Source organism: Ursus americanus, chromosome 5 (genome assembly GCF_024610735.1).
Source record: "Ursus americanus isolate L20-20 chromosome 5, mUrsAme1.1.p, whole genome shotgun sequence".
NCBI classification, from domain to species: Eukaryota; Metazoa; Chordata; class Mammalia; order Carnivora; family Ursidae; genus Ursus; species Ursus americanus.
The window spans coordinates 87,903,720-87,924,277 of NC_142131.1; the positions used below are offsets into that span (position 1 = coordinate 87,903,720).

Sequence of the window (20,558 nt, forward strand, 5' to 3'; positions counted from 1 at the left end):
TTCACAACTCTGATCCTGGTTTTTCAACCTGTTAGTGAACATGAGCAATCTTGGGTGGAGGCCAGACTGGGCATGGCAGGAAGCCTCTGCTGGGTATCTCCAGCTGGCCAGCAGCCATACTGAGTTGCAGAGCAGGGGCAACAAGAAGGGCTCCAGGTTGGAGGGACGGCTTCTAAGGAGCAGGAAGGGGCCTGTGGCAACATGGAGCTCGGCCAGGGGTTTTCTGCTGCTCGGTAATAGGTCACCTGGGGGTGTGTGTGTGTGCGCGCGCGCATGCATGCGCATGCTGCAGAGGGTGGATGTAGGGAAGAGCAGGCAGCCCACACACATGACCCCTAAAGCTGGCCCTGGGCACAGCCCATGGCCTGGCACTGCCAGGTTGGACCAGGACAGGCACTGGGCCACAGCTGCACCTATCACAGAAGGAATGGTCAGCTGCACGGTCTGGGTCCCTAGCTGGGGACCTTGTGTGTCCGGAGGCAAGCCATGGGTCACTGGCACCCAAGCACTGGAAAGCCATGAAATAGTTAAGAGATTTTATTCTAGTAGCTATAATTACAGTGCTTGTTTGTCGAAATGAAAACTGAAAACAAGTATACAAAACAGTTGATTACTAATCGTGTATTGAAAGCAGTAAGAGGTTCCACGACACCAAATAAACCAGTTCTGAGGATTTCCCCAAGATAAAGTTTAACAGCTCCAGCTTCTTCAGTGTTTATCAAAATACAAAAGAAAACAGTAGAGGTCGTCGTTTCGATGGCAAATCTGACCCTTGCAGGCTGAGGGAGTGAAAGCACATGTAGACGGGGGCTCCGGGGGCTGAGGCTCTAGGGTGACTGGCCCGCCCACCCGCACTCCTGCTGGTGAGACCCCAGGCAGCCCGGAGCAAGCCAGAGTGCCCACGCGGACCCAAGGGAAGGCCGGGGTCCCTCCAAGGGGTCCGTGAGCAGTGGCCGCAGCCCCCAGCCTGTCTCCTGGGCAGCTGTGTAAGCACAAGTACAAGCACAAACGCTAGGGGATGCGGGATGACCCGAGACAGAGCAAATCACAGGGACCCTATCGTGACCATGCAGAATGGACCGAGGCTGGTTGTGCCCCGCCTCACGTTCCCGATGGGCAACGGACCACGGGTGGACTACACTCTGGCCGCCGCTGCAGAACCGACACGGCATGTTTCTCCCTTCTGTGTCCAAGTCTTCTCCTTATCTTGTATTTGTAACTATTTTAAAAATGCACTGAGTTCGGGTTAAAAACCAACCACCAAAATGGATCTCAACACAGATCTAACGCCCAAGGAGGAGTGCCAGGCTGGTCAGACACAGCAACTCCTGGAGGCCCCGTGTGCCTAAAATCCCTTCTCAGTATTGAACTGTGGGTTGATTCTCTTTTTACAATAAAAAAAGCTGAGTAATATTGCATAGGAGTACCAGAAACTGCCTCGTTGGGAACAAAAACTATTTACATTAAATAAAAACCCGGCTGCAGGCTGCGTCTGCACATTTACAGCATGGTGAAGCACACTGTGACCGACCATGGAGACAGCTTCTGGCACTCACACCACATGAGAGTAAAGCAGGGTGAAAGGAGGGAGTGGGGGGAGGGGCACGGCTCACTTCTGGTTCCGGAGCTGATTGGACAGCCAGTCCAGTCCCTCATAGAGCCCATCCCCGCTGGTGGCACAGGTGGCCTGAATGTACCAGTTCCTGTGGCGCAGGGAGTGCAGCCCCAGCTTGTCCGTGATCTCTGCCGCGTTCATGGCGTTGGGGAGGTCCTGGTGGGAGAGGCCCAGTGGCTTCAGGTCAGCAGACTGCAAGGACCACCCCTACCCACCTGTGACCCCTGCGGACCCCCACCCCACCTTCCAACTGCCCGCACAGGGCAGCGGGGTCCCGCATGCGTGTGTACCTGCTTGTTGGCAAACACCAGCAGGACGGCATCCCTGAGCTCATCCTCCGCCAACATCCTCATGAGCTCCTCACGAGCCTCGTTCACACGCTCTCTGTCGTTGCTGTCAACCACGAAGATGAGACCTGCCGAGCCGTGGGTGTTAGGATAGGCGCCGAGGGCACCTCCAACCTCTCCTGCGGGCCACAGCCCCTCCACTCACCTTGTGTGTTCTGGAAGTAGTGGCGCCACAGAGGCCGGATCTTGTCCTGGCCGCCCACGTCCCACACGGTGAAGCTGATGTTCTTGTACTCCACAGTTTCCACGTTGAAGCCTGTGGGAGCATGGCCCAGGTGAGCCTTCCCCAGAGCCCCCCTGATCCCCGCCATCGCCCCACCCCCGCAGCCCACTCTCCTCACCTATGGTGGGAATGGTGGTCACGATCTCACCCAGCTTCAGTTTGTACAGGATGGTGGTCTTCCCCGCAGCATCCAGGCCCACCATGAGAATGCGCATTTCTTTTTTGCCAAAAAGGCCCTTGAAGAGGTTCGCGAAGATATTCCCCATGCTGTAGACAGGTGGGAGCAACACTGGCCAGAGAAACCTGTAGAGACAGCAGTCCCTGGGTCTCTGTGCTGCCACGGCCAGCAGCACAGGAGCAGCTTGGGGCGCTCCCTCCAGCTCCGGCAGATGGACAGGCCTGACTCCTAAAAGCTCATAGGCAGAAGCCGACAAAACCTGGTTCCCAAGCAGCAGAAACGGAGTCCTGCCCTTAGAAGGGAGCATCTGGGGATCTCAGGACAGGGTGACTGGAGTTGGAGGCTGCTGTCACCTAAGGAAGTGATGCCCACGTCTGCCCTACCTGCCCTGGGTGTGATGTGTGACACGTGACACGTGGAGAAGGAATGCCAAGCACCTCTAGAAATACCCATCCCACCAGGGACACAGGCCAGAGCCGACCTTCACCGCTGTGCTGAGAGCTTAGCACTCACCCACAGGCAGGACTTGGAGACAGACCACACCTGGCCTCTTGGGCAGCACGACAGCCATGAAGTCCGAGGGGGAGACTGTCAGGTGGGCACTTCCACCCCAGCGAGGAGGCAGCCCCTAGGCCGCATCAGGGTCCCCTCGTTCAGAGCACAAACCGGGGCCCAAGTCAGGTGGGTAGGAAGGCGCCGGCAGCCATGGCTACAGCGGAGGGGTGGGCCACCCACAGCTCCCCACCCCCACCCCCCAGGGCACAGGAGGTACTTTCATTCTCAACAGTTTCCTTTCCAAAGAGGCACTTGGGAGAAACAGTCACTTTCTCAAATGCAGACTGCCAAGGAATCTGGGTTTTCAGCACCTAGCAAAAGCCAAGCAGCAGGGCGTGGGGCAGCCTTCAGACACAGAGAACGGTCTGTGTGGACAGAAAGTCACAGCAGCGTGTTCTGGGTAGGCACAGACAGAGTGCTCCTGAGGCCGGGAAGGAGACTGGGAAGCAGCCCAGGAAGGAGACCTGCCACCTGCACCTGTCCCCAGGAGTGGTCAGGAGCTCCCCAGGCTCTGGAGCATGGACAAGATGCAGCCCCCCGCCCCCAGCCCTCAGCTCTGACGACAGGCTCAGGTGGTGTCTCTAGGTCCCCACTGCTTTTGGCCCTTATCACACAGGGTGAGCACACACACATTCCCGCTCCCCTCTGGTTTCAGCAGCCAACACGCCCTGGCCAGGTCAGTCTGCCTAGTCATTCCGACAGCGGCCAGTCAGCACTGTCCCCAAGTATCAAAAGACGCAGCATTCCTGTTTTACTTGGTGGCTTTCATGCTCCAGCAGCCCCAGGCATGCTCAGTGGAGGCCTTCATACTGGCTTCAGTGAACTTTTTTCCAGTAGTCGTTAAAGATTTTAAGTCCTCTCTACGCCCAATGTGGGGCCTGAACTTACAACCCTGAGATCAAGAGTCGCACGCTCCACTGACTGAGCCAGCTGGGCACCCTGCTTCAGTGCATATTTGACACGTTTTATTCTTTTGGCTGTGAGCAATATTACCTATTCAAAAAATCAGAATTTAAAATAATCTTTACTGTAACATTTCCTTCTGCAGACAGCCAATTTTCCTAACACAGAGGAGGAAAAATTCTCTGGGGAACACACTCTTTCAATGTTAGTTCTGCCAAAATCACTAATGAAAAGATGCTCAACCCAAAAAGACAAAGAAAAAGGGGATGATGAGTTCTGAAGGCCAAGGGAGTGTGGGTGGGGTCTGACCTCATGTTCTTCCTCAGCTCTGCAGGGAAGGGACCTTCCTGGAGCCACAGACCGGGGCTCTGCTGCCCGCATTCAGGTGGGAGGACGTGGATGTGCACCATGCTGGACACAAGGACACAGGGTGCTAGACAGGCAGGATCACAACCCGGCAGATGTGCACATGTCACCTACAGGCCTCCCAGCCAGAACCTATGGCTGCTTGTATCTGGAGGACCCAGAAGAGCTGTGCCCTAGCTCCCTCTAAAAAACTGCCAATGGCGGGGGGAGCAAGACAGAAGACTATTTAAAAGGAAAAAATTAACAACTCCCCCAATCCACACACAGCCCCAGGCAACAAGGCAGGAATCTGGTGCCCACAAAACAAGGACAGGCTCATGGCCAACCTGACAACCAGAGTAAAACACACACACACACACACACACACACACACACGATTAAAAAGATGAAGAGCAATTTCAAATTTCAATTGTATTTAAGAATCGTAAAAGAGGGGGGTGGTGGTAAGCAGTCCCAGATGGCTCAGTCAAGGTTAAGCATCCAACTCTTGATTCGGCTTAGGTCTTGATCTCGAGTCCTGGGTTCGAACCCCATGTTGGGCTCCGAGCTGAGCATGGAGCCTGCTTAAGATTCTCTCTCTCCCTCCCCCTCTGCCCCTCTCACTCCTCCCCCCCTCAAAAAAGAGAGAGAGAGAAAAGAAAAAAGAACTGTAAAATGGGCCAAAGACCAGAACCTCCCCGAGTAAGATGTACACATGGCAAATGAGCACATGAAAAGATCTCCTCAGAGAAATACAAATGAGAACCTACTAGAAAGGCCCAACGCCACAACAGTGACGACACCACAGCTGGTGTGGACGTGGGGCAGCAGGACCTCCCATGCCTGGCTGGTGGGGTCACAGGACAGGACAGGCGCTCTCGAAGACAGCCTGAACTGAACACTCTGACACCCCAAAGGAGCTGAAGCTACGTCCACACCAAATCCTGCCTTACCCACAACTGCCAGAAGTCAGAAGCCCCCAAGCCGTCCTTCGGAAGGACAGTGCCTACATAGACTGTGGTCCACCCAGAGGACGAACAGTCTGCGCTGGAAAGAAGGACGCTCCCACACCACCCGACACAGGGGAACCCACACTGTGTGTCACTGGGTGAAAGGTGTCCATCCGAGCAGGCTACTCGCCCTGTGATTCCAAGGACAGGGCGGCATTCTGGAGAAGGGGGGACTGTGGAGACAGGAGACAGAGCCCCTTGCTGGGTGCCGGTGGACTCGGGGGAGCACAGCGGGGCTCCGGGGCTGTGAAACCCCATCACTCTGTGTGACCCTGTGGGCACAGACACGCGTCCTTCCACACTCGTCCAAGTCCACAGCACGCACACACGGAGAGTGACCTCCCGCAGAAAGGAGGGGCTCCGGCTGATACAGCGTCAATGAGGGTCCATCGGCTGGTGGGGACGCTGACCTGAGGGCGGCTACGTGCCTACAGGAGCTCCCCATTCCTTCCCCTCCATTCTAGGGGAGCCAGAAACTGCTCCAAAGTCTTTGGGTTGAGGGGAGGACAGAAATTCTTAAACAAAATTAACATCTGACAGACAAACTCCAAAAAACAAAGAGCAAAGAAAATTATGGGAAAGAAATTCTTCAATGTTCCAGCTCAGGAGAATAGAAACCTCCAGACTGAGGGAGCCTGGGGTACAAACACTGAGAGAGACAAACTCTGAGGACACCAAGGGTCAGACTGCTTTATGAAGTGACAGGGCAGTGCTTCCAACCTGTAATTCTATACCCAGCCAAGGTAACGATTCAGGGGAGGGGCAAGACAAAGAAGGTCAGGTCAGACATGCACACCTTCCTTGCAAGGTAGCCACGGGTGAGGGAAGCAAAGGAGTACCCCAGCCCTCGGAAGGAAGGAGGCACGGAGGCAGAGTTCCAGAGAAGGGGAACACACTATGCGCATGGCTAAAACATGGGGCTTGGCAATCCTAAGGCAATTGGGAAAAACATCAGCTAGTCACCACCTGGCTCAATCACGATACGGTTGCTGTCATTGCTGGGTATCCAAGAAGCTGAGGTCAGACCTCTAGGCGTCAGGGGCGACCCTCACTGCCCCAAGCAGACAAACTGAGGAATGTTACCAGCACACTCATTTAGAAATACAGACCTCACAGAGGAGCCATGACAGGGGCTATCTCTGGGAGGCAGGAGGGGAGACTGCGACTTCTACTTGTTTTAGCGTTAACGTATCTCGTTCTTACAAATCGACACAAAATCCTAGGGACTAAGGGGTGAAAATGTCCTCTGTACTCTCCTCAACCCCCACGTGGGCAGCAGGACCATCTCGGTGTAAACCTGCCCATCAGCCTCCTCCTAATGTGCCCCTGCCAGCCCCCCAAAACCCCACTGGCCCACACACTGTCCCTGGCCCACTGGGCTATGCTGAGCGTTCATTACCAATGTGGTCCCTGTCCTGCCCACGTGCTTTTTCAACAGATCAAAACCCTAGAGCCCCGTGGGGATGAGCATGAAGTCTTGGGTTTCAGACACTACCACACACAGCAGCTGTTCTCTCCAACTACTCTAGAAACTCCTAGACCTCCCATGCACCTGGCCCAGGACCTAACACTACATCCGCTGCAGGAAGCCAGAGCCAACCCGTGGCCTCTCGGCACAGATTCTAATGTGCGGGACACTCAGCCAAGGTGCTATGTCACAAGTTCTGCCACCAGAATCCCTGGAGCTCAAGTCAACACCTGTCTCCCAGGTTAACTGTGATGACCCTCCACATCAGGGAGCCATGAAAACACGGACTTTCTCACAAGAGGGTCCTCCGGCCTGGGAGTCAGCACCAGCCCCACAGCCCTGTGGGAAGGGCCACTAACAACGGAAAGCAAAGAATGTGGTAACCTACGTTCTCCGATGCAAAGGTCTCTCTGGCGACAGGCCAAGGCCAACAATGGGGCCTCTCTAGGGAAGGCTGTCCAGCGAGATAAAAATGCAGCTTTATGAGTTTACACCCGTTCCACTCCAATCAATGAATACCACGTGACCAGTTAAGCCGCTGAGAAGCGAGTGGCGCTGTGACCTCTACCTGCACCCCTGGCGACCCCTCCAATGGGCCTGTGAGATTGCAGGACAAGCCAAGCCATGGGAGGTGGCTGACTCAACAGACTCTCTAGCAGCGATTACCGCCAGGACCCAAACTGCTGCAGTCACTAGCACGAAGAAACCACCAACCTGGAGTTGGACGTGGGAAACGAAAATGTGACCCAGAAAGGCCAAACCACAAGGGTCTGGGTTCCATGCTGTGCTGTACATGGGGAGTTCAGAGGGACGAATCCCCTACTCAAATGAAAAGCAGGGGGACATGTGAGCTTTTCCTCTTTCCGCCTTTGCAAAAGTCAAGTTCATCGGGCATGAGTTACATATAGAGAAAAGTGCAGCTCTGCAGTTCACACACTCAGTTTTGATATCTAATGTGAGAAAAATTAATGCAGAAAAGACTTTCCCAAGGAGCTGATACACATTAGGGACTATTTTTTAAAGGTTTCACGAGCAAGCAACTGCCTTCTCGCAGCCACCTCTGTGCAGACTGTCAGTCACTCCAAAGCCCAACCCATCCCTGACATGTGGAATTTAACGGTACGAGGAAGGGGTCCTCTACATTTGTTGGCGGATATGGTCACAAATAATGTGCGGCACACTGCTTTCTGCACACCAGCCTGGGCTTCCAGTGCAAGGGCAGAACACAGCCCTGACCCATCCCCCCACCTACAAGCCCCACGTTCCATCCTGCTGGAAGGGCTCAGGCTCCTCCTGTGGGCAAGCAGCACATCACGTGTAGCCCCTATTTTGCAGAAATCAGTACATGCCAGACTAGTGATAGGCAGATACACCTCACAGCCCTAACACAATTGTGACAAAGACTGGAATCAACACACTCACAGGGGAGAATATTCAGCCTAGCACACTCAGCGGACGTGACTGACCTTTTTTCCCATCCAGTGTTATACACACAACAGACACATACCCTCTGAGTTCCAAGTATGCAACACAGTGACCCCTCAAGCAGGTGTATATTGTGAAATGGTCATCACGTCCCACAGCTACAGGGTATTTTCCTGTGAGAACTTCTGCACTCTCCTCTTAGGAATCTAACACACAATCCAGTCCTGTCAGCTATTCGCCAAGCTGTACCCTCTGTCTCAGGACAGCCTCTGGGCCACCGTCACCCACTTCCCCCACTCCCACTATGAACGGTCAGTAGGAAACAGAACAGCAGGCACACCACTGTAGAACTCCACCGTTCTGACCTGCACCTGCAGGCCGGTTCTGAGGAGTGGTCCACGGTGTTTTCCCATGCAGCGACCCCACACACCTAGCCCCGAGGAAGGAGAAAGAGCCCCAGACTGGGAAGGCCAGGACCCTAACAGTCTCTAACCACCCTCACTCTGCACACTGCCTCTGAGAGCTGGAGGAGGGGCGTTACCTGGCAGGTCTGACTCAGAAGGCACAACCAGTGAGATGCAATGTCGCGTCCTCTTTGCCAGCTTCAGATTCAGAGTTAAACGCCACAGCTAGAAGTGAGTTTCATTATCAGTGTAGCTCGTCTACAGAACACGCACATCCAAGAGCCACCAGCCACTAACAGAACAGGCACAGGCCAACAAGGCACAGGTGGGAACAGCCCGAATGCAATTAATCCTACTCACCACCAGCTACAAAAACCAAAGCCCTTAACTTTGAAATGATTTTTAACTTTTGAAATGATTTTCCTTGTAGCTTCCCCTTACTCAGTATTCAAGTTTTACATACTACTTTTTTAACTTAACTATCCTCAAAACAGCTCACTGAACTTGTGTTTTTATGAACTCTATAGATGGAAGCAAATAACCAGACAGGCTGTAGTGTGATATACACAACATGCACCAGAGGCCACAGAACACCGGTCACATGGCCTCCAACTGGAGAACAAGGCCGGATGACACACACGGTCTGTGCAGGACACGGAACATACATGCCACTCGGTCCCCAACTGCTCTGCCCGAAGATGAGATACACAAGCTGAGGCCTCGCCAGGATGCCGTGTCAGGAGCTTCCCTCAGCTGCGTGCACTTGTCCTGGTGCTATTTTCTCAGGCCTGATTGGTCCCTGGGCTCGAGGCCTTCCAGAAGACAGACATTTCTGGCCCCCACTCCTAATGTACCCTCACACGTAAGCCGCTCCACTCTGGCTTACATGTTAGGGGCACAGATACCTTCCCTCTGACCCAAATGCAGTCAAGTCTGAAGGACTCGTCACTGAAAAGAAACCAAAGACCAAAAAAGCAAACTTGCATCAACCACGACACTGAAATGCACAATAAATTAAACTGAAAATGGGAATTCACTACTGTGACCATAAGGCAAAGCAGCATCTGAGAAACCACGGGCAGCTCTAAACCACCCATCACCCCGAGAAGCATCCTACCACCAACTCTTACCAATCTGCACAGGGTTAGGGACTGGTCCTTTTCAAGCCGGCTACAACTGTAGCTCAACATCACCCAGAGGACCAGCAGTCTGGGATGGGTCAGGAGACCCCAAGACCCCACCCCAAAACCCCCAGTGCCTTCTCCATGAGGGCGCCCTCAAGCTGGGACGTCACCTTCCACAGGAACAGTCCTCTCTGCGCCACCCTTCTGGGTGCAACCTGGCCACACGGCGGGGCTGAAGGTCACCATGCTCACAAAAGGAGCAGCTGCACAAGAACAGCAGCGCCAGGCACGAAGGCTCCACAATGCAACGGGAGTGGAAGCCTGGCAGCACGTGCCCTCTGACCCCAGCTCCAGTCAGCACATTCTCAGAGGTGTCTTTCATAGCGGGGTCCCCACAAACGTGCTGAGGCTGCTGCACCTGCTCCTGTGCCTCCTCAGAGCGGCCACCGAAGCCCACCATGCAGGCACAGGGAGCAGGGCTCTGGGAGTGCCAACCACTCCTGCAAATCACCCAGAGCGGCCAGGAGGCCCCTGAAGCTCTCTCAGCACAGAGGCGTTGGGCAGGGGAGTAGGCCAATCCACACCCCTGGTTTCTGTCTTCCAGGGACCATTATGGAAAACAAAATTAAGAATTTGCAGCCCCACCTCTTTTTCTGGAGACAGCCTTCCTGAGGACATAGAAAAGCCAAGCCAGCAGAGGTTCAGAGCCTCTGCTCGATCCCCCAGCAGCTCTGCCCCCCTCCGGTGGCCTCATCAGGGCGGCCACCAGTGCCAGCTCAGAGCACTCACAGGCACAGGGGCTCAGGGCCTCTCTCCCGTGCTGGTCCTGTCCCAGAGGCCACTGTCCTCATGGGGACGTATCATGTCTGTCCACCTCTCCACGGCCTCTTCTTGCCTCTGGGCCATACGTGCGACCCTGGGCGGCCCTGGTGCTGGGGACTCCTGTTCACACGTCTGCCTGTGCCATCCTCTGCTTGAAGCCCCTCTATAGTCCCCATCCACCTCTCAGATGAAAGGCTGGGGTCAGCATCCTGCACACTCACATTCTAGTACCACTGCTCCAACAGGACACCCCCCTGCAGATTCCTCTCCTACTGTCCCCCCACAGACTGAACCCCCAAACATAACCTAGCAACCTTCTTCTAGTTCCTCAGGCCCAAACCCCAGAGACACCCACAACCTCTGTCCCCCTCATCCCCTAACCCGCCTGCTTCACCAGCAACTGCCTTCACCTCTCCCTCTGGAAGGCACAACCCCTCGAGTACCTGCCTGTGCCCTGGCCCCCTCATCTCCTCTCTGGCACCCCAACAGCCCGTGGCTTCCACCCCACCAGCAACAGGCCTGCTGGTAAAGTCAGATGCCTGTACACCACATGCCAAGCTAGGGTCCTCACCAAGGTCAGGGTCGACATCCCCGTGGTCTCACAGCACCATGCTGCCCTCTCAAGAGGAAGCTGGCAGTCAGCACAACCAGTATCCACCTCGGACTGCAAAAACCCCACCGTGTTGCTCCATCTATCACGTAAGGGGGAACTAAAGGACAGTGACTCATTATCAAGCGTGCACTTCCATACTGGGTATGACCACACTCCACACCCCACAGAACCACCTGCCAGAGACGGCTGTGAATGCACACCATTACAGTGTGCGGCAGGCACGCAGACACTGGGGGTGGCTGTTTGGTTTCTCCTGTGAACAGAGAGCAACTTTTGGTAGGTTCTACCTTGATTTACAAGGTAGCTGCATTCCTGGAAGATGCAGAACATCTATTAAAACCACGCCAAAAAGAAAAAAGTGTTACTTCTGTACACAAAACCCATTTAAGTTTAGGAAACTGAGATTTTTCAATTACATGAGGTCACAGAGAATGCATTCTTCCCAGTCCCAGAAATTCCTGAAATACCCTTTCTGGGGGGCTAGACCCATGGGCCTGCAGCAGGCCTCCCTGCCCTCCCCACCCAAACTGCTCCTGGCGGGCCTCCAAACCACCAGGTGTACTCCTGCCAGAGGGCCTCTGCACCTACTGTTCCCCTACCTGGCAGACACTTTCTGTTTCTCCCACAGACCCACAAGACCCCGCTCCCTTACAGCTCTGCTCAAATGGCACCTGTCAGGAAGCACTGTCCCCGTGCCCCTCCCCAGCCACACTCCTGCTCTGCCCACAGCCAGGGCACCGCATGTCCACCCAGCCTCGTGCTCTGCCAGTGGGGATTCCTCTGCTGCTCACTTCCCTGGGCACCCATGAGATTGACCATCAGGGAGCAGAGGAAAAACCATAAAAACACATCTACCATAGCCCATAGGGATTAATCACACACATCTACAAATAGGCTTTTCCTAAAACCAAGTTAGTCTGGAAAAACCCATCAAGTCAACAATGAATTTCATGCTGGGTCAGTCTGACGACACTCTGACATTCCAGGGAGGCAGCCAGGGCTGCAGAGACATGGTCTGCTACCCTGGACAAGTGTGTGCATCGCAGCAATATCCCATAGCACAGGACCTGCCCTCAGGTACTGGCAACTAAATACATTTTCTTCCCAAGAGTTGGCAAAATCCTCCATCGCGTTGACAAAGACAAATGCTAAATGCTATAATTATTTTCGGCAAAGTTTCACCACCCAAATCATCAGAACATAGAGTATTTTAAATATAAATTAGTAGATTCAGTTAATTAGGAACCCCGTGCTTACCTACAGACGATAGGAATATTCACAAGAAAATACACTGTTGGCAGCAATTTTTAAGACAGCCTTTGTTTTGAATCCTGTGATCAAAACGCTGGCACATGGAACTCTGTCTTCATTCCTACCCCTCACGAATGAGACTAGACGCAATCTTGAAATTGTTTCCTTGGCCACTTGCACCTAGGTCAAACTGATGGGATACGTTAAAAAAAAAAAAAAAAAAACTTCACGTTAAAAGATATTAGAGAGCTCTAAGCACCAAGTTTTCTGTTTGGCTTCCATATATAGCACCACACAAATGATTCTGTGTGTAATACAAACTGAAAGACATCAGGTATTTTACACAGGACTTGGCATCTGGAATCCCTTCTAGCTTGCTAGCATCCCTTTGAAGAGCAAAACTTATTAAATTCTGATTAAACACATATTAGTGTTTCCAAAATCTACCGTACACTTCCAACTCCTGAAAATGTGCACGGATCATTACTGGGCCTCCCACTAATTTATGCCATATACTAACAGTCACCTCTGTGGCCTCAGAGATGTACAGAAACGTTTGCCACCTACACAGAATCAGCCCCATATTGGTAAAATCTTCCTGCCTTCTATGCTTTTTTTGTTTCTTGTCTTTTTTCATCAGGGCTATCTGCTGCTGACAGGCTGCCAAGCTCCGGTGGCCACAGTGTGCAGAGACCAGGACACAAGGGTCTATAGGTATCCAGTGGAGGGAGGTACATCCCAGTACGACCCAGCCAGCTTTGCTATTGCTTCCAACTCACACAGGAGTCGAGCAGGCCGGACTGCAGGGGACAGCCTAAGAGACTTCTAGGGATACAGAGCTTTGATGCTTTTTTTGTGAACTTTGCCACATTTCTTTCAGCTCCTCAGGCCAATCTGTCCGAGGATGTGCCTACCTTCCAGAACAGTGACAGAGCTGTAATGAACGCTCCAACAGATACAGTACACCTACGCTATAAAGACTTCATAGCAATCACGAGAATAAGCACCTAAGGATAACGTGATTTAGCAGAGAGGTGGCACGTGTAACCCGGAGTCCCCTCCCCTACTCTGGAGTCACCCCTCACCCGTCCCTACCCTAGAATCAAGCCCCCCCAATAACCCCCTCATATTCACACTCTGGACTCACCCCCCCATACACACACTCACATTCTGGACTCAGCCCCCCGCACACACTCATATACTCAATATCACACTTTCTCTCACACACATTCCCAAAGCCGTCCTTTCCTTGCCACTAGGCAGAGTAACATCCGATGGACTACTGGGTCAAAATCATTTCTAAGAGACTGAACACCCTCCACACCAATGAGGAGCAGACCGACCACAAGATCTAAGTTCTTATCTAATTTTAAGAAGCCAGGAAGGAATAGCAGATTTGAAGAGCAGACTGAAATTCATGTATCAAGGCCATTCTTGTTTGGAAGACTCCGCAGGAAACGGACTCGACTTTCTCAAAGCAAGTTCCTACACTGTTTATGAGCTTGCACAAGGTTCATGCCGGAGGCCAAAGGGCTCTGGAGATGGTCTCGGCAGCAGAGGGCCCACACCAAGTGTTAATGAAGCAAGCAGGAGAACCAGAGTGCACCCTCCTGTCCTTGCAAGCCTGTCCAGGCTCCAGGAGCGGCAGCTGAGCAAGCCGGAATGTCCTCTTCATCTTGTGGAAGAGACACAGCCAACAGCTCGACCACAGGATTGAAAAACCAGAACTGTGAGGAGCACACAACCCGTTTCTGCTTTCTACTAACTTTCTTTTAAAAGTGATCAGACAGCATGTGAGTCAGCCATTACCCAAACCAACTATTTCAAGTCTTTTGAAGTAGTAATTCTGAATACCTGCCTGTGAAGACAGCCCTCCCAGGAAACAGATTGTAAGGACCAAGTGATTTGGATTACTTTCAACAAGGCATTCCTCAAGACAACCCTGAGGAGGCCCATCTCCATTCAGCCCATTAAGAAGACAAGATCTTTACAGGAGGATAGGAGCTCTAACAAAACGGCCAGATTTGTGATGAAGACATACACACTCAATTCCCTTTAATTTTGGACCCAGCTGACAGTTTTGGCCACTTGTGTGGTTGGAGAAAACTCTACGTGACAGCAGCGCACACCCAGTCGGCCCCACACACGGTGGGTCTCAAAAGTGCTATGACACAGCGGGGCATCTCACACTCCACAGCCGGAAACGCAGAACCAGTCACACAAACAGCGGGCAGAGAAAAGTGCTGACCACTCACTCACTAGTTCTGAAAAGAGAACTACAGCTGACCACTGGAACACCAGTAGCAGGACGAGGACACCGCTCTCCACAGTGACTTCCGGGACCACCCCAGAGCTCTGCATTCCCTTCTCCTGCCAACGATTTCTTGTGCAATTCTGCTCAAGCACTGAAGATGGCAACTCAGTTTTGAGGAAATGGGAGGGTGCCACCCAGCTCAGAGCAGTCTGAACTGACCACCTAATATTGCTAAGTACTGTGCATGAACCAGCAAGCCTCATTAACACAGCTACAATTTCACACGCCCCACCACCACCCTGATTGAGCAACAAGCAAGCGTTAGAACGCAGGGCTGGGGAGACAGCCTCGACCCCGAGAAGTCGTTCTACAGGTAGATCAGAGATTCACCAACTAGGAAGGAAGGGTGTTCTCATCTTTGCCAACGGCAGCCAGGAAGTAATGCCGGGTTGCAGTAAGTTTTGATTAAGGGGCCCTGCACCGCCGCGGGCGCGCCCGGACGGCAGCCGAAGCCTCCTGGGGCCACAGGTGCTCCCACTCGGACCCCAGGACCCCGCCCCACCACACCGGCCCAGGAACGCGGGACCGGCCCCGCCCCACCCCCGTCCTCCGAGCCAACAGGAACTGGGCTCAAACCCTGGCCATCGCGTGACCTTGGCGGTGTCCCGGGCCGCGGGCTTCAGTTTCCTGGTCCTCGAGACCCCGAGGCGGGAGGCCTCGCAGGCGGAGCAGGAAGCAGAGCTTCCTGGGGAGCCCGCGGCCTGGGCCGGACTTCCGGGCGTCCACCCCGGCGGCTCTGGGGGGCGCGAGACCGCGTGGGAGACTCGGGGGGCCGGCGGTGCGACCGACCCCTGCCCCGGCCTCCGTCCCCGCCCTGGTCCCCGTTCCCGGCCGGGTGTGTCTCCTAGCCCCCGGCCCCGGCCCCCCACCCCTCCGCCTCGACCCCAGGCCCAGTTGCGGTCCCCTCCCCCCCTCTCGACCCGGCATCCACTTGACCCCCAGCCCATCCTCGACCCCCGGCCCAGCCCTCTGCGCCCTCCCCGCCTCAATCCTCACCCCAGCTTCGACCTCGGCCTCGACTCGACCCCCTCCCTAGTCTCCACCCCCGACCCGGGTCGCCGCGTCCGCCCCGCCGCGGGCCCCGGCCTGGCCGCGGCCCCCGACCCGGCCTCGGGCCTCACCGCCCCAGCCTCCCCTCGGCCCCCGCCCGGCCCGGCCCAGCCTCACCACGGCCCTCACCGCCCCGCCACCGCTGCGGTGGGCAGGGCCTCGCGTGGCCCGGGCCTGTCCCCGCCGCCCACCGCCCGGCCCCTGCCCCTGCCGCAGGCTCCCGACTCGCCGCCTCACCCTCGGCGGCCGCGGCGAGGCTACTGCTCCGAGCCAGGCGTTGGTTTCGCTCCCACAAGATGGCGGCTCTGACGGCGGCCACGTCAGTGCCTGCTGCCGCGGGGGACGCTGGGGAACGGGGCGGGCCCGCCTGCGGCCCCGCCCCCTCTCCGCCACAGGGCGCACGCGCAGACCCTGGGCAGGGGGCGGGTGCGCGGGGACAAGAACTCCGCCCCTCCCTGGGCCGCGCCCCTCCCGCCGCTGCGCGTGCGCACCCGCTTGCCCTCGCCCGGGACGCCGTCCGCCTGCGCCTGCGCTGAGCTTCTCCAGGACCTCGCGGTGTAGGACCCGCTTGCCCATTTTGCGGATGCAGAGACTGAGGCGAGGGTTGGCGCGGCGGCCGCGGAGAGGCGGCGCCAGGGTGCGCGAGAGGGTACCTGTCCCCTCCCTGACGAGGCGGTCGCCGCGAGACCCGGCAGTTCCCGGCGGTCGCTCTCCCCGGGCGCCTACCCCAGGTGTGGAATCGTGGTCGCCACTAGTGGCCCGGTTACCGACGTGACCCACGCAGCCCCTCGCGCGCCGGAGGGGCCCAACCGGGGGAGCAGACTGCCATCCAGTAGCACAGGCCGAGCAGGAGCCCGGCCGGGCAGGGGACAGCGCTACCCCCGGGGCCGCCGCGAGCCCAAATCCTGGCAACCTGGAAGGAAGAGACTCCCGCTCTGGGAAACCTCTTTGGGCTGATCAGAAGGGAGATGCGGACAGTCGCGGTCCCTCTCCACGGTCTTCAGGCTCAGGGCTTGGCTGTGGACCCCGCGTAGGACCTTACTCTGCCCTCCCGCCAACCCCGGGCCCCTCTCCTTTCTGCCACCCTGGCTCCCTCCCCCCACCTTCGTGCTGCTTTGAAGGGTCCCACACCAGAGAGGGCTTGTTGAGATTGCTGGAGGCGCTCCAAACTCGTGTGTTGTAGAGGGCACAAAGCAAGGCCATCACCTGGGCCCAGGGGCCTGCCTGGCAGAGAAGGCCTGCCCAGCAGCCTCTTGCGTCCCCCTGCCCCCCTCACCCACCTGCTCCCCTTGGGCAGGGCCCCCTCCTTGCACTGGGGCAGCTGCGATCCTACCAGCTGCCCAGTCCTCCTCAGGCCCTCCCCCAGCCCCAAAGAGTGATTCCCTCATCTTATCAGAGGCTGATGGCCCCTTGATCTTGTGGACCAGACGCTGCGGACCCACCTGGCAGTCCCAGCCTCCCCTAGATCTCACCATTTATAAATGAATTGGCCGGGGCGCCTGGGTGGCATAGTGGTTGAGCAACTGCCTTCGGCTCAGGGCGTGATCCTGGCGTTGTGGGATCGAGCCCCACATCAGGCTCCACCGCTATGAGCCTGCTTCTTCCTCTCCCACTCCCCCTGCTTGTGTTCCCTCTCTCGCTGGCTGTCTCTATCTCTGTCGAATAAATGAATAAAATCTTTAAAAAAAAAAAATAAATGAATTGGCCGGTGGCCTGCACCTCAGCATCCACCCCCAAGGCCCTCCTCCCTCCCTGGCCTGAGGCTCCCAGCTCCAGTGTGGCCCCCGTGGACGTGCATGGGGGTCTCTCCTGCCCTGAATGTGCCACCAATGCTCATGCCAAGTTCCCTCAGGGGTCTGTATCTCCAGGGAGCGGCACAGAACCTTCTGGTGGTACTGGCTCCCCACCCCCAGAGGGCCAGTCCCTGGCCAGATATCTGCAAGTGGTCACCGTGTCTTCAGAAGCTTTCTTTGAAATTTAAAAAAATAGAGGCAGGAAGGAGTGTATGAAAGATACACGTGCAGTTTAAAAAAGAATAATTCCTGTGTACCCACTTCTACGTAAAGGAATTTACCTTCCTCTTGATTCTGTCCTTCCTGGTTTGTCTCTTCTTGGGGAAAGGGGGCATCTTTAGCCCAGGCCAGACAGGTATAGGGCTCGTCGGGGGAAGGATCCGTCAGGGAGCGAGGAAGTGCCAGGCAGGGAAACTGAGGCCCAGGTGCTCACCTGAAGGGCTTCCCTGCCCCTCTTCCCTGGGGTCCGGGGCAGGGACACCCTTGGGGACAGATGACGAAGGGGGCGCCTGCCCGGCTTCTGCCAGGAGGGGGCGAGGTAAGCTGGCTGGAGGGCCCTGCAGCCTGCTGTGGAACTTGAGGCCCCCAGCCGATTATCACCTCCAACCTGACCGCCAGTGGGGGCCTTGCGGGGGCTTGTGGTCAAGCTCCTCTCCTCTGGGGGTTCCCAGGCCAAGGACCAGGTCAGGTGGAAGGATGCTGAACAGGAAGGCCCCCCAGAGGGAACTAAAGGACTGGCTGCAGCAGAGGGGCAGAGGCAGGAGAGGGGGCGCCAGGAGTGTGGGGTGGAGATGCTCACTCCCTGCGGTCCCTGGCCTGGCAGGCACTTCACGCAGCTCTACAAGTGGCACCTGTGAGGTGGGCCTTGTTCACGGTGGCTAAGCATGCTTGGAGCGGCTGCAAGCCCACCGAAGGTCATGAGCCTGGAGGCTGGGGTTGAGGCCCTTGGAACTTGGCCTGCCTCCAGCAAGCCAGTGGGATCCTTCACACTTCTGCCAGCCTGGCCTGCCCCCAGGACACCCCAGGACACCGGTGCTTCCCGCCTGTAGCTGCTGTCTTGTTACATGAGGCTATTTCAGGTCACTACTTAGCTAAGGCCCTCACCATCCAGCACCTAGTTACAAGAAGTTTTATCCCTTTTAAGCCTTCCTTGCTCAGTGTGCAGGGAGGGGGCCTCTGGTTCCCAGAGGGACCCCAAGACAAATTTCTGTCCAGACAGGTGGGTACCATAAGGGCCCCATATCTCCCTCTGCTCTGCTCCCTTCTCTTGCAGGCCTACCCCCAAAGCCTACCCTCCTGCACGTCCCTCCTAGTGCTGGTGGCAGGAATCATGGCCGTTTGATGACAGGGACCAGCCCCCACACTCACACCTCGTTCCCCGACCCACCCCAGGGCTGCCCTGCCCCTTGTCCTTGGCTGGGGGCTGGAGCCAACCAGGCCTCAACTCTGGCCTCTTTGGTCATGCCAGAATCCCATGGCTGGCAGGGGATGGGCTTGCCTGTGTCCACAAGCCAGCTGAGGGGCAGCACAAGGGCCACAGCCTCATGTCACACATGGGACAGGTCTGTGTTAGTCAGGGCCCTTTGAACATCCCCGTTCTCCCCATGCCCGCTCCTGCCTCAGTTTCCCATCTCATGTCAGTGTCTTCCTCATCTGAGCCCAGCTCATGGGGCTCCTCATTGCTGAGACAGGCTGGAAGTGTTCCTGACCTGGGGCTTTGCTTCCTGTGTCCTGGGGTGGCTGGTCCCTGCACACTTAGCTTGACTCACCCGCATCCTGGGCACGGCAGTCCTCCCTGGCGGGCCAGCTCCATGGGGCAAGGGCGTTCCCCTGATTCTCAGCCTCACCTCACGCCTGGGGAGGCAGCAGGTGAGCACCAACAGGGCAGCCCGTCAGCAGGACCGCATGGGGCTGCCTGACATTTAGCACTTCCTGCATTTTGAATGTTGTAGGCCTCATTCCCAAAGGGCAGTCTGCGCAGGACCTGTGATTTTGTGGGCAACAGAAGCCTCCCTTTCGTGCCCCAATACAGCTGTCGCAGGAGCCGGAGGAATGCTCCCCGCCCAAGTGCACTCAGGGAGGGTGTCAGCCATGCACCGCGGTGTTGCATCCCGTGGTCCTTCTGTGAGGCACTTCCCGTCCATGACTCCTGGCATTATGGGGGTGCAGCTGGAATGCAGTCAGCAGCGCACACTGGAGGTGCTCAGTCCGGGGAGTTCCGACGTCCCTGAGCGCATCTCTGGATCTGTCCTCCCATGGAGCTACTAGAAACCTGTCACCCTGAGGTCACGCCTTCCGATAACTGGGTCTGCTCCTCTTTAATGGTGTGCCATTTATTTGACACACTAATCCAACGTCATTCCAAGCCGGGGCCCATTTCACCAGCATGTTAGGGGGTCCCTGATGCACACACAGCCTCCCCACTCTAGACTGACGGTGGCCTCCGACACCTGCTGGTCTCAGATGCCCTTCCACCCATGGGACCATGCACTCTTCCGTCTTAACCCTGCTGCCTGCCCCACTTCCCCATGGTGGTCAGGGTGGGGTTTCTGGGGTGGACTCGGCCCCGGCCAGTCCCCACCCCAGCCAGCAATGGCCGTGTCAGCTGGATTGCATAGCTCATCCCACCGGCTAGTAGTCAAAAGGATTTAGATCGACCAGATAAAAGCATAGAGGAAGCCAGGAACCAGCCCCGGAGTTGGTTCTGTGGCCCTGGCTTTGTGGACCAGGGGGCCCCAGGCTGTGGCTCCTCCGTGCCACCTGGAGGGTGGCTGAGCTCTGGGCCCCACACCTGGAGTTGCTCCCTCTGCAGATGTATCCATCTGGGTACATCTCCATCCCCAGACATGGAGAGATGCAGATGAGACGAGATTATTATGGGAATTGGCTCCCACGGTTCTGGAGACTAAGAAGTCCCCGGATCTGCAAGCTGGAGACGCAGGAAGGCCTGGTGTAATTCCAGCAGCCGGGAACCCAGAGCGCCGCTGTCTGGGCGCAGGAGAAAGAACTCACTCTTCCTTTGCCTTTAGTGCTATTCAAGCCCTAGGGGGCTGGACGAGGCCCACCTGCTTCGCCTGAGTCACTCAGTCTACAGATCCAGATACTGTCTCTCCGGAAC

General features: G+C 56.2%; 1 protein-coding gene across 2 annotated transcripts; it reads right to left on the reverse strand.

Moving 5' to 3' along the window:
• Positions 1 to 522: 522 nt before the first annotated feature.
• Positions 523 to 16,026, reverse strand: ARF1 (ARF GTPase 1). 2 transcript variants are annotated; one of them, XM_045805171.2, is made up of 6 exons: positions 15,885 to 16,017; positions 12,290 to 12,473; positions 2,304 to 2,488; positions 2,108 to 2,218; positions 1,906 to 2,030; positions 523 to 1,771 (listed from the first exon to the last, which is right to left on the reverse strand). In XM_045805171.2, exons 3-6 carry the CDS (start codon positions 2,449 to 2,451, stop codon positions 1,610 to 1,612), a joined length of 546 nt encoding a protein of 181 aa, XP_045661127.1. In that variant the 5' UTR covers positions 2,452 to 2,488; positions 12,290 to 12,473; positions 15,885 to 16,017; the 3' UTR covers positions 523 to 1,609. The 2 variants fall into 2 exon arrangements, with proteins under 2 accessions (XP_045661127.1, XP_045661128.1); XM_045805172.2 differs by lacking the exon at positions 12,290 to 12,473 and having other exon boundaries at positions 15,885 to 16,026.
• Positions 16,027 to 20,558: the final 4,532 nt, after the last annotated feature.